General features: G+C 40.9%; 1 protein-coding gene across 1 annotated transcript in view; it reads left to right on the top strand.

The window, feature by feature from the left end:
• Window positions 1-12,669, top strand: part of hydin (HYDIN axonemal central pair apparatus protein) — an 869,275-nt gene that overhangs the window by 53,616 nt on the left and 802,990 nt on the right. Inside the window, exon 4 of the mRNA XM_072547579.1 lies at window positions 3,912-4,031. Within this exon, the coding sequence (XP_072403680.1) occupies window positions 3,912-4,031 (120 nt within the window). The remainder of the gene's footprint in view (window positions 1-3,911; window positions 4,032-12,669) is intronic.

The raw sequence follows: 12,669 nt of genomic DNA, 5'->3' as shown, positions 1-12,669 counted from the left end.
TAGAGGTTGTGGAATGGACTAGGGTGTCACGGAGGGAATGATCCTTGAGAAATGCAGACAGGGGGAGTGAGGGGAAGATGTGTTTGGTGGTGATGTTCTGCTGGAGGTGTCTGAAATGGCAGAGAAAAGATCTTTTGAATGAGGAGGCCAGTGGGATGAAAAGTGAGGACGAGGACACTGCTTTTTCATCCTTCTCAGTCTGGGATATATTTCATGCAGTCAGTTTACTCTTTTTTTAATTATTATTGCTGCTTTTCTTGGCTTTTAAATTTGTGGGTGTGCCTCACCCAACTGGATCATGAGAAATACAATCTTGCCCTTTTTCTCCACCAGAGATAAGATACTCAACTGTGGCCACTGAGAATGATAGGAAATATGAAAGGTCACAAAATGTCTCTACAGAGATTACTTTCTCCCTGTCCATAAGCTACCTATTTTGAAATGGCAGCAAACAACAGTGTGACCTGGATCAAGACAAGACTCCTGTTTTTGTGGCTAGTACTGAATGAAGACAGTTGAGTTCAAGACAAATGACCTATTTTTCAATAACAGATCATCTTAGTTCAACTTGCTTGAAAATGTTTCATTTTTAAATGTTGTGTTACAGAATGTCTGAGTGAAGTGACATCTGTGTTCCAAGTGAACAGTATTGTTTATCCCCTCAGACAGAAGTGGGTACTGCAGATGCTGGAGATCAGAGTGGTGCTGGAAAAGCACAGCAAGTTGGGCAGCATCCGAGGAGCAGGAAAATTGACGTTTCGGGCAAAAGCCCTTCCTGATGAAGGGCTTTTGCCCGAAATTTCAATTTTCCTGCTCCTTAGATGCTGCCAGACCTGCTGCGCTTTTCCAGCACCACTCTAATCTTGACTGTTTGTCCCCTCAGTCAACCAGATTGAAGAATTGTAAAATTAACAGCACAAGGACTGAGAGGGAAGTGTAAATTAGAGGGCTAAGTTCAATGCCAAAGGAAACACAGAATGACAAGGAAAGAAGGATTGATTGGAAACTTGCTGAGAAGTGGGAGAGCAAGCAAAATGACAGGGGAAAGCACAGGGAAATAGTATATTGGCTTTGGCTTGACTTGACTTAACTACCTGTGTCATAGAATCATAGAGATGTACAGTATGGAAACAGACCCTTCGGTCCAACCCATCCATGCCGACCAGATATCTAGTCCCACCTGCCAGCACCTGGCCCATATCCCTCCAAACCCTTCCTATTCATATACCCATCCAAATGCCTCTTAAATGTTGCAATTGTACCAACCTCCACCCACTTCCTCTGGCTGCTCATTCCATACATGTACCACCCTTTGTGTGAAAAAGTTGCCCCTTAGGCCTCTTTTATATCTTTCCCCTCTCACCCTAAACCTATGCCCTCTAGTTCTGGACTCCCCGACCCCAGGGAAAGGACTTTGTCTATTTACCTTATCCATGCCCCTCATAATTTTGTAAACCTCAGTAAGGTCACCCCTCCAACACTCCAGGGAGAAAAGCCCTAGCCTGTTCAGACTCTCTCTATAGCTCAAATCCTCCAACCCTGGCAACATCCTTGTAAATCTTTTCTGAACCCTTTCAAGTTTCACAACATCTTTCCGATAGGAAGGAGACTAGAATTGCATGCAATATTCCAACAGTGACTTAACCAATGTCCTGTACAGCCACAACATGACCTCCCAACTCCTGTACTCAATACTCTGACCAATAAAAGAAAGCATACCAAATGCCTTCTTCACTATCCTATCTACCTGCGACTCCACTTTCAAGGAGCTATGAACCTGCACTCCAACGTCTCTTTGTTCAGCAACACTCCTTAAGACCTTATCGTTAAGTGTATAAGTCCTGCTAAGATTTGCTTTCCCAAAATGCAGCACCTTGTATTTATCTGAATTAAATTCCATCTGCCACATCTCAGCCGATTGGCCCATCTAATGAAGATCCTGTTGTAATCTGAGGTAACCCTCGTCGCTGTCCACTACACCTCCAATTTTGGTATTATCTGTAAACTTACTAACTGTACCTCTTATGCTCGCATCCAAATTATTTATGTAAACGACAAAAAGTAGAGGACCCAGCACAGATCCTTGTGGCATTTCACTGGTCACAGGCCTCCAGTCTGAAAAACAACCCTCCACCATCACCCTCTGTCTTCTACCTTTGAGCCAGATCTGTATCCAAATGGCTAGTTCTCCCTGTATTCCATGAGATCTAACCTTGCTAACCAGTCTCCCGTGGGGAACCTTGTTGAATGCCTTACTGAAGTTCATATAGATTACATCCATCACTCTGCCCTCATCAATTCTCTTTGTTACTTCAAAAAACTCAATCAAGTTTGTGAGACATGATTTCCCATGCACAAAGTCATGTTGACTATGTTTTGGTGTGTGTTTTTTTACATTTACTGTGCGGGTTTATGAACTTGATTGGTGGGGCTGATAGTGAGATGGCATTTACCAGAATTCGCTGGTACCTTAGTCAGCAATTTGTGGACTTTTTTCAGCTAAATACTCATCTGATCATGGGCACTAGCATCACGATAATTTTGAGAGAAAAATCTGGGCAATTATTTCCAGCTTCACTGTTGTGCGTAAATCGTCTCAAATGCTTATATTTTTGGAGAATATTAGCCTTTATTCTCTGTTACCAGGTTAAAAAAATGATCTTTACAAAGGAAAGGAATGTTGAGAAATAGATAGTCGCAGGGAATGGATTTGATCAATAATTATTTCTGTCAGGTTCCTTTTTTATCACTTTATTCTTGTCTTGACTCTTTGCTGGGAAATGGTTTCATGGCTGCTGGTTTACCTGTTTTAATTATTCTAACCCACACAGCATTAAACAGTGAGCACTGACAGTAGCTGCAACATCGGAATTGAGATCCATCAAAAATTAATATTTCAAGTACCATGAAACTTTCTTAGTTGTTATGTACTTTTCCAACTTTTATCTTTTTTATAATGAAAGCTAATGCACAAAATTATTTTGCTTCTCAGCTAGGTATTTAAAAAAAAAAATTAGTATACAGTTTGTTGTTTAGGAACAAAAATAAATTACGTGCAAGAAGTCAGCAAGATTTTCAAACTCTCAGTCGCTACAATCTAGAAGACAAGAGCAGCAGATACATGGAAATGCAAGTTCCCCACCGAGTCACACACAAACATGACTTGGGAATAAATTGTGTTGCTGGGTCAAAATCCTGGAACTCTCTCCTTAACAGCATTCCTGGTTCTCTATACCCCAATGGTTGTAGCTGTTTAAGAAGGCAGCATGCCACCATCTTATCCAGGTCAATTAGAGGTGAGAAGTCCATGTCTGATGAAGGGAGGAAAAAATTGTGAGCTTGACCAGTAAATTTCAGGCCTCACTTCTGTCTCTGTAAGGTGGAACAAATTCCATCGATCCTCTGAACACTTTGCATTTTGTATTTAATGGGGAGGCAATGGCACAGCAGTATTATGGATTAACTTGGCTGTTAATCCAGAGACCCAAGTATTCATCTGGGGATCAGAGTTCCAATCCCCCCATGGCAGATGGTGGATTCGAATTCAATAAAACTTTGGAATTAAGAGTCTAATGGTGGCCATTGTTAATTTTTGGAGAAGTCCATCTTGTTCAATAATGTCCTTTAGGGAAGAAAACTGTCATCTGTACCTGGTCTGACCTACATGTGACTCCAGATCCATAGCAATGTAATTGACTTTCAACCGCTGTCTGGGCAATTAGGAATTGTTAATACATGTTGCCCGGGCAAGTGATGCCCTCATCCTGTGAATGAATAATAATGTACGTACACCTGATCGTAAAGGTTGTAGATACATAAAGTCTGATATAAATATTGGATACGTGAAGTTTGTAATGTTGCATTCTCACTTAGTCTGTAGAGATTAATGTTGACTTTGCTTTCTTTTGCAGTTCTCCATGTTGGACACTGACAGGCCAATATTTCAGCCATTCCCATCAGAAATTGTCTTTCAAAACTATGAACCTTTTGAAACCTATGAGGTTCCTCTGATTCTGCGGAACCTTGATCAGGTAAGTAAAGACAATTGGAATCTTTTTCTTTGTTGTGTACATGAAGGCATGTGGTTAAGAAAGATGAAATGTGGTTCATCTAATCATGAACTCAACATAAAGCACTTGGACCTGGATTTTAATCCTTAAGGCATGTAGTGGGAGTTGGGAAAATTTCTATCTTTGCTCACCTGCCTTGGAAGAAAGTGGCTCTGGAGACATGATCTTCAGTGTGAGGGAGGATTCAGGCTGCATTTGATTCAGCCGACCCGTGAAAGAGCTCCAAGGTGGGTGCTGAGGCAGCCTCTTTAAAAAGCCTGTCTGAATCCTGTAGGATCTTGTCCTTGTTGTAGTAAAAAATGTATGACCTGCCAACCCGCATGCCCAGAGGGCCGGAGCTGTCACAGAGGTGTACAGCATAGAAAATGTCATCTGGTCCATTGCATCTATGCCAGTCGAAAACAATCACTGAACATTTGCCTTGTGGCATCTGTTCCACCTCATGCTCCTCCACCCATTCCATGCTCTTGCCTGCCCCCCCAGCTCATCCTCATGACAGGCAATGGTGCTTCCATGGAGAAAGTGAGGATTGCAGATGGTGGAGATCACAGTGTGGTGCTGGAAAAGCACAGCAGGTCAGGCAGCATCCGAGCAGCAGGAGAACCGATGTTTCAGGGAATAGCCCTTCATCAGGAATTTCCACGGCACTTCCATGCCAGTTCACCCACTACATAGGTATAGAAGCAATGAGCCCGATGATGACATTGGGATGATTTAAAAAAAAAGCCATTCTTCCATAATTTTACATTATTTTGACAAACATCCCTTTTCTCTAGTATAATAGAAATGTAAATCATCCTGACCCTTTAAAGTAGCAATGGCAGAAATTCTAAGCTCTTGAAATCTCTTAATTCTGTGCAAATAAGTCTTAAGCAATTGACAACAGAGAGCCAGAGTTGTCAATCAGCACTGTTTTCTCCATGTCTCAAGATTTTGAACAGATTAGTGGCTTTCTGAGTTCTTAGCAAGGCTTTATTTTGGGCTGAGAGGGGCTATGAGCAGGATTCCTTCATGTCGGCTTTGGTTCACAACACCTGTGAGGATTGTCGAATGCAGGCTCATGAAGTTCTGGGATTGGGTTAGTCATCCTGGAATTAGGACATATCTGCAGTTTAAAAGGGTTCCCACATCATTTCAACACCGTGAAAATCCAGGCCTTATCTTTTGTGGGAAAGTTGTGCTGAAGTCCTTTCTTAATTTGAAAGCAGATGAAGTAAAACCAGAACATACATCTCCAATCTCCATAATCAACTACCAACACTTCTCCCCTTAGCTGACAACAATGGACTTGACCACACCAGCACAGAAACGATCATTTTCAAGGCTTTTGGAGGTTTGCTTATTTGTGCTTGCTTATCTTCTCCAATCCCATTTTCAATCAGATGTTTATCTCGCCCTTTTTTGAAGGAGTTAATTGTAGAAAGAGTTCATTCATTCCTTTCTCCTAGTTTCTTCCCATCCCAAATTCATTTCTTCTGATCCCTAGGTTCCTTACTTTTGTTAATGTTGAATATACATGTAAACAAGTCGGAGCTCATTGTCAAATAGGTTCCTTGGATCTACATCAGGAAGAAATTTGTTACAAGACCAATTTCTATGAGTATACTCCACTATTCTGCTCAGTATTAATATTAAAATAATAATATTTGGTTCAATGTGATAGAATACTCTCAGCTTCCCTCGATGAGTACAACTCAAATCACGCCAAAGAAACTTAGTACTATGTAGGAGAGTACAGTCTACTTGTAGCCTATTCATCACCTTCAACAGTCACTCCCTTCACCACAAACACAGTGTGCAACAGTATGCACCATGTACAAGATGCATTGCAGTAATTCATCAGGGCTTCTTGGATAGCACCTTCCAAACCCGGGACTTCGACTGCCCACAAGGCAAGAGTAGTAGAGCATGGGAATACCCACATCTGCAAGTCTGACTCCAAGACACACATTATATTCATATTATTTTTTGTTCTATCTACTTTGTATTGTGCAAGCCAGCCATCTGTAAATTTTGTAACAATTTGAAATAGTTCCAAGAGATTGCTGCATGTGACTGTTCAAATGCATTAGTTGCATTTAATTTTAATACTGCTGACGAACAAGGGTTTGGCTTGTTGCAGGGTTTTCACTAAGTTCCACAAAACAGTTCCAGGGTTCCTGAATAGTCAGATTTAGGTAGTTGAACAAAGGCAATAGAAGAGAAGGTTGTTATTTTTGAATGACTAGCCGGTCGATTATACAGGAGCAGGAAGAAGAAGCCCATCCTGTAAAGGTGTTGCAGCAGCAACCTCTAAGTCATGAGGATGAAGAAGAAATCTGGGGAGGTAGGAGGTGCAGCTGAATGTTTGGGTTAGGGCTCAGGAAAAGGCATGGGAGTTGTGGGGGCTGGAAGAAGCCATGTCTTGTTAATGGCTCAATGCAGCAGTGAGTAAGAATAAAGGAAGCCCACAAACATGATTTGCTTTATGCAGCTGAGAACTCAGAGGAACATAGATATAATACCAACTTGGTTAAGCTAGCTTAAGAAGTCAGTGACAGAGCAGTTTTTGGGGGAGTTCCAAAGCTAAATCTTGAACAGAGAAAAAATAAATTCTACGTAAAGTTTAATGAGATTTGATTACCCACAGACCCACAGTGTCACTAACATCTGGGGGTATTGTGCAATCTATGGGATTGATCTTGACTACATTTTTGTTTGAAGTACTCTCTTGGGTGTTTAAACACAGCTTGCTTGCCTCTCATATTTCCCTTCTGAATATTGGAAATAAGTTATACAGTCTTAGGGTCACATAGCACCGAAACAGATCCTTCAGTCCAACTCGTCCATGCTGACAGGATTTCCCAAACTAACCAGTCCCATTTGCCTGCGTCTGGCCCATATCTAAATCTTTTGTATTCATACACCTGTCCAAATGTCTTTTAAATGCAACAGTACCTGCATCTACCACTTCCTCTCTCAGTTCATTCCATATATGCACCACCCTCTATGTGAAAAGGTTAGACAAGCTTCATTTTTCACTTTTACAAGATAGGCATGCTGTCTGTGGGCAGTGGCAAAGTTCAGAATATACCAATGTCTTAGCCAATGAAAGGTGAACGGGGTCTCTTTTAGCATAACCATAAGAAATAGGAGTAGGGGTAGGCCATTTGGCCCATCGAACCTGCTCCACCATTCAATAGGATGATGACTGATTTGACATCCTCACGTCCACTTTCCTGCCTGAGGAATGAGGACTTGCCACAACCCAAAGGACTAGCCATGTTACCAAACATCAAGAACATTTCTGAATTGACAACCAGACTACTACGACCACTAGGACTCATAACAGCACACAAACCAACAGCCACTCCCAGACAACAACTCACCAGGACAAAGGACCCAATACCCAGCATGAGCAAAACCAATGTAGTGAACAAAATCCCATGCAAGGACTGCACAAAACACTACATAGGACAAACAGGAAGACAGCTAACGATCTGTGTCCATGAACACCAACTAGCCACGAAACGATACGATCAGCTATCCTTAGTAGTCACACACACAGATGACAAGCAACATGAGTTCGACTGAGACAACACTACTATTCTAGGACAAGCCAAACAGAGAACAGCCAGGGAATTCCTAGAGGCATGGCACTCATCCACAGACTCTATCAACAAACACATCGACCTGGACCCAATATACTGGTCACTGCAGCAGCTAGCTGGAACTGACAACTGGAAGTGGCAGGGACAAACCACTATAAATGCCGGAGGAAACAACACAGACGCGCTTCACAGGAGGCTCGTCAAGCACTGAGGATGTCACCTCGACAGGGGACAAAATGTCTGCAACACAAATTCCCAGCATGGCGAACAGAACCACAACAATGAGCACCCGAGCTACAAATCTTCTCAGAAACTTTGAATATCATATTGTTTTAATGGAAGTAAAATCAAATTCTAACTTGGTCAATCCATAAGCTTGAAATATTTAAGAAAACATCTTTAATTTGGTTTACCTATCCATTAGTTATGGAACTGATTTTTCCAAATGAATGAAGCCTTTGGATGCAGTGTAGCAAGGAGCAAGTCGAGAACAATTCTCCACTGATTCCCTTAACATGGTTCCTCTTTCATTTCTTTGTAAAGTCAGTCAATAAAGCAAAGTTTCTTTTCAATGTGTACTAAACATGTTGATTTAGAAATATTAATAATCAATTTTAGTTTTAACTATTAACCTTTCCACCTTGATCAGATGCTATTGAGGAAAGTGTGTACTTAATCATGGTAGAATTACAACTTCAAAAGAGAACATACAATCTTGTGAATCGATGCCTGCTCACCCCAAGAACAATTCAGCAACTCCCACTCCTCACCCATTTCCAGGAGTCCTCCAGTTTTTGTTCCATAGTTTTCCAATTAAAAAGACCTCACTGAATCTGCCTTCACAAATGCCCAGACAATGCATTCCACATATTAATTGCTTTCTGCTTTAATAAAGTTCTGTTAGTCTTGGTTATTTTGCTGCTTACTTTATGCTGGTGTCCTGTAGTTCTTGACTCTGTTGCCATTGGGAAGTTTCTCTGAACTCCATCTGAACATTTTTGCAGCTCAGACAAGGGCCTTCCAGTCCATCATGTCTGTGTTGGCTGTAAGAGCAATGCATGGTGTAATTACCCACCTGTTCTCTGTTGCCCTGTACATTTTTCCTTTTCAGATAATGATCCAGTTTTGATTCATCAATTGAACCTGCTTTTGCCATGCTCATAGGTAGTTATTTCTACATCCTAAGCACTCTCTACGTAAAACAAATCCCCATGTTGTCGTTGCTTCTTTTGCCAATTAACTTAAATATGTTCTGTAATATATTAAGTCATACCAGACTCGAAACATAAACTTAGTTTCTTTCTCCACAGATGTTGCCAGAACTGTTGAGTCACTCCAGCACTTTCTATGTTGTTTCAGATTTCTAGCATCTACAGTATTTTACTTTCATGACTTAAATCCGTCCTGTCTGCTTCTTGATCCTTCCATCAATAGGAACAGTTTCTTGTGAGCTACTCTGTCCCAAATGCTTGCGATTTTGAACAGCTCAATCAAATGTCATCGCAAACATTTCTTCTCCAAGAATGACAGCCCCAATCTCTCCAATCTATCCGTATAACTGAAGTCCTCAACCCTAGAATATGGAATTTTTTTTCTCCACCCTCTCAAATGCTTTCATATTCTTCCTAAATAAAAGTGCCCATGATGAGGCTAAACTAGTGTTACATAAATATTTGACATAATCACCTTGATGTTGTAACATACAGGTGTTCTGCTGTAATGTGTGTTTCGTTAGTGCAAATTCGCTGTAACACGATTGATGAATTGGGAATGTTTTCTTAAGCGTGAACTTTTAAAACGTGAGTTGGCTGTAATGCAATTACATTGCCAACACTTTAAGGGCTGTTTGTAAAGCGCAATTTTTCTATAATGTGGGGTTGCACAAGAATGCATTATTACATTATAGAAGAACTACCTGTATGCTGCTTTTTTCAAATTGCAATCTCAACCTGTTGGTCCACCTTCAATGAATTATGTACAAATACACTGCAGCTGTATCCCTCCCAAGCATTGTGCTTACCAAACAAATGAATCTCTTCACAACTCTCTGCATTCAATTTTTGTCAATGATTTGTCTGCCTATTGCACCAAATTGTACATGTACTTTTGAAGTTGTACATCTAAAGATCTTGACCTACGGGAGGGGTCTCTAGGTTCCGCGATCGGTCAAAAAACACTAGCAATTTGCTCTGATTCTGCAAGATTTCACACTTTATTATCACGGCCAGGCACAGGTTGTCCAGCAACTCAGTGGTTAAACACTTCTGTGTTTCTAGGAGAAAGCTGCGCGCATGGCTTCAGATAAAGACATTTTTATATCTTTTTTTGAAAAGAAGTAGCCACAGTTACAAAGCAGATTCAGACAATTAGGAGAAAGTGAGGACTGCAGATGCATTCCTGAAGAAGGGCTCATGCCCGAAACGTTGATTCTCCTGCTCCTTGGATGCTGCCTGACCTGCTGCGCTTTTCCAGCAACACATTTTCAGATTCAGACACTTACCAATCAAATTTAATAAAATGACATTATTGACAGCCACTTAGCCCAATGATATTTCCTGGGAACCAACTTTGTCTTCCACAAACAAGCTTCTTTATCTCTCTTTGCAACTGCAATTGCAAGGTCAGTTAGGATGGCTAGTAATGTCTTATCTAGTCTAGTTATTTCTGTGCTGTAAAGGAAGCATTGTCTGCTAATCTTTGATTCAATACCCTATGGTTATTTCAGGAATGCAGTTTTTAGCAGGGTTAAAAGCCATTTTAAGCAGAATTGTCAATTTGCAGCCGAGAAGCCGTTTTGTCATGTTACTTGCATTAAGAAACCATTTTATTGTTAGTAAGAGCATGTATTAAATGGTTGCTCCTGACAGCAGCCTGTACTTAGATTTTAGATTTTAGATCCTCACATCCTCCTCTTCAAAGTTCACAATACTTTCAAATTTTATGTTATCTGTACATTTTGAAATTGTGTCTCTACGCCCAGTGTCTAGTTATTAATTTATACAAGGTACAGCAGGAGTCCTAAAACTAAATCAGAGAACTACTCACCACTATTCTGTTTCCTGTCACTAAAACAATTTTTTATTCATGTTTTTGCTTTAACTGATTGCATGAGCCGTAACTGATCTCAAAAGTATATGCGGCACTTTATTAAATGCCTTTTAGAAGTCCATCTACAGTACATCAATAGTATTACTCCCATCAACCCCCTCTGTTATTTCAACTGAAAACACAAGCAGATTAGTTAAACATGATTTTTGTAGTGATTGTAATGGGATCAGCCAGTTGGACCTCACCGAATTTATGAGTTCTCTGATTGAGCTGTTGATCTGATTCAATCAGGGAGCTCTGGTTGACAGATAAGAACAGGAGTGTCAGGGTGCCTTGGTGTTGGGATGCTGGCCTCTGTAGAGTTATTTCACTTTGCACTTGACAAATCCAGACTGGTATTTTTGTGTTAGAACATAGAACAGTACAGGCCTTTTGGCCCTCGATGTTGTGTGGGCCTTTTATCCTACTCTAAGATCAGACTAATCCACACACCCTTCATTGTACTAACTTCCATGTGCCTATTCAAGAGTCGCTTAAATGTCCCTAATGTATCTGATTCTACTACCACTGCTGGCAGTGCATTTGATGCACCCACCACTCTGAGTAAAGAATTTACCTTTGACACCTCTCCTAAACCTTTCTGCAATTACCTCAAAATTATGCCCCCCCCACCCCCTCGTTATAGACTTTCCGCCATTTGAAAAAGTCTCTGTCTATCCACTCTATCTATGCCTCTCAACATCTGTTAGACTAGTGTTTGCACAAGTGACTGAATTTTGTCTCTAATTATTGTTTCTGGAAGGTAAAAGTAATTGCTCTGAAGTTGCTGTTGGACTCTTTTTTTTAACAAGGCTGTAACATTTGAGTTCTCTAATCCTCTGGCACCATCTCAGTCTCAGACTAAATGGAAAATTAAGAACAAACAAAGAATTCAGTCTCGTACTTGACTGGTCCCAAACGCGTTGTTTTGTTAAAGGCAATCGATTTTTCCATTAGTTTTTCCTGCAACCTTTGATTCTAATTTATCTGATCCTGATTCATGCCTGACTATATTCGGCTCTTCCCCAATTAATTATTTTCACTCTGAATTGTTCCTTGTCCTTTTCTATAGCCAATCTAAACGGTATTCTTTCATTGGACATGAGCATTGCTAGCAGCATCCTTAGTTGCTCTTGAACTAAATGGTTTGCAGTTATAAGTGGATCTATCATAGGATCCCTTCAGTGTGGAAACAGGCCCTTCGGCCCAACAAGTCCACACTGACCCTCTGAAGAATATCCCACCCAAACCATTTCTCTACCCAATTACTCTACATTCGCCCTTAACCTATACATCCTTGAGCACTATGGGCAATTTAGCACAGCCAATTCACCTAGCCTGCCTATTTTTGGATTGTGGGAAGAAACCAGAGCACCCAGAGGAAACCCACGCAGAAATGGGGAGAATGTGCAAACTCCACACAGACAGTCACCTGAGGGTGGACTCGAACCTGGGTCACTGGCACTGTGAGGCAGCAGTATTAACCACTGAGCCACCGTGCCACCTAGAGTCACAAGTTAACTCGACTAAGGATGGCAGATTTCCTTCCCTGAAGGACATTATTGTGTTTTTCCAACAGTTGATGGTTTCAGTTTCAGATTTAAATTCAATCAGCTGAATCCATGTCCCTTTAGTATTAGGGTAAACCTCTGGATTGCCAGTTGCCACGATACCTCTGATACAACACAATACAATCACTAAGTGTTACCCACTGACGTTTGTTCCAGTTGACACACCTTATTCCCACCAGTCATATCACCCTTCTCATGAGACTGGAAACATGCCAGTAAGAGAATTTTTCTGACTGTTGTCTAGGAACTCTTGGCCCTCTCTGCCCTTCATGCTATTGCTAGTCCAATTTGTATTTGGATAATTAAAGTTCCACTTTGTAACTACTTAACATTTTTACTTGCAAATTAGCT

The sequence above is a fragment of the Chiloscyllium punctatum genome, chromosome 26 (assembly GCF_047496795.1).
Source record: "Chiloscyllium punctatum isolate Juve2018m chromosome 26, sChiPun1.3, whole genome shotgun sequence".
In the NCBI taxonomy this organism is placed as follows: domain Eukaryota; kingdom Metazoa; phylum Chordata; class Chondrichthyes; order Orectolobiformes; family Hemiscylliidae; genus Chiloscyllium; species Chiloscyllium punctatum.
This window is presented reverse-complemented; position numbering and strand designations above follow the sequence as displayed.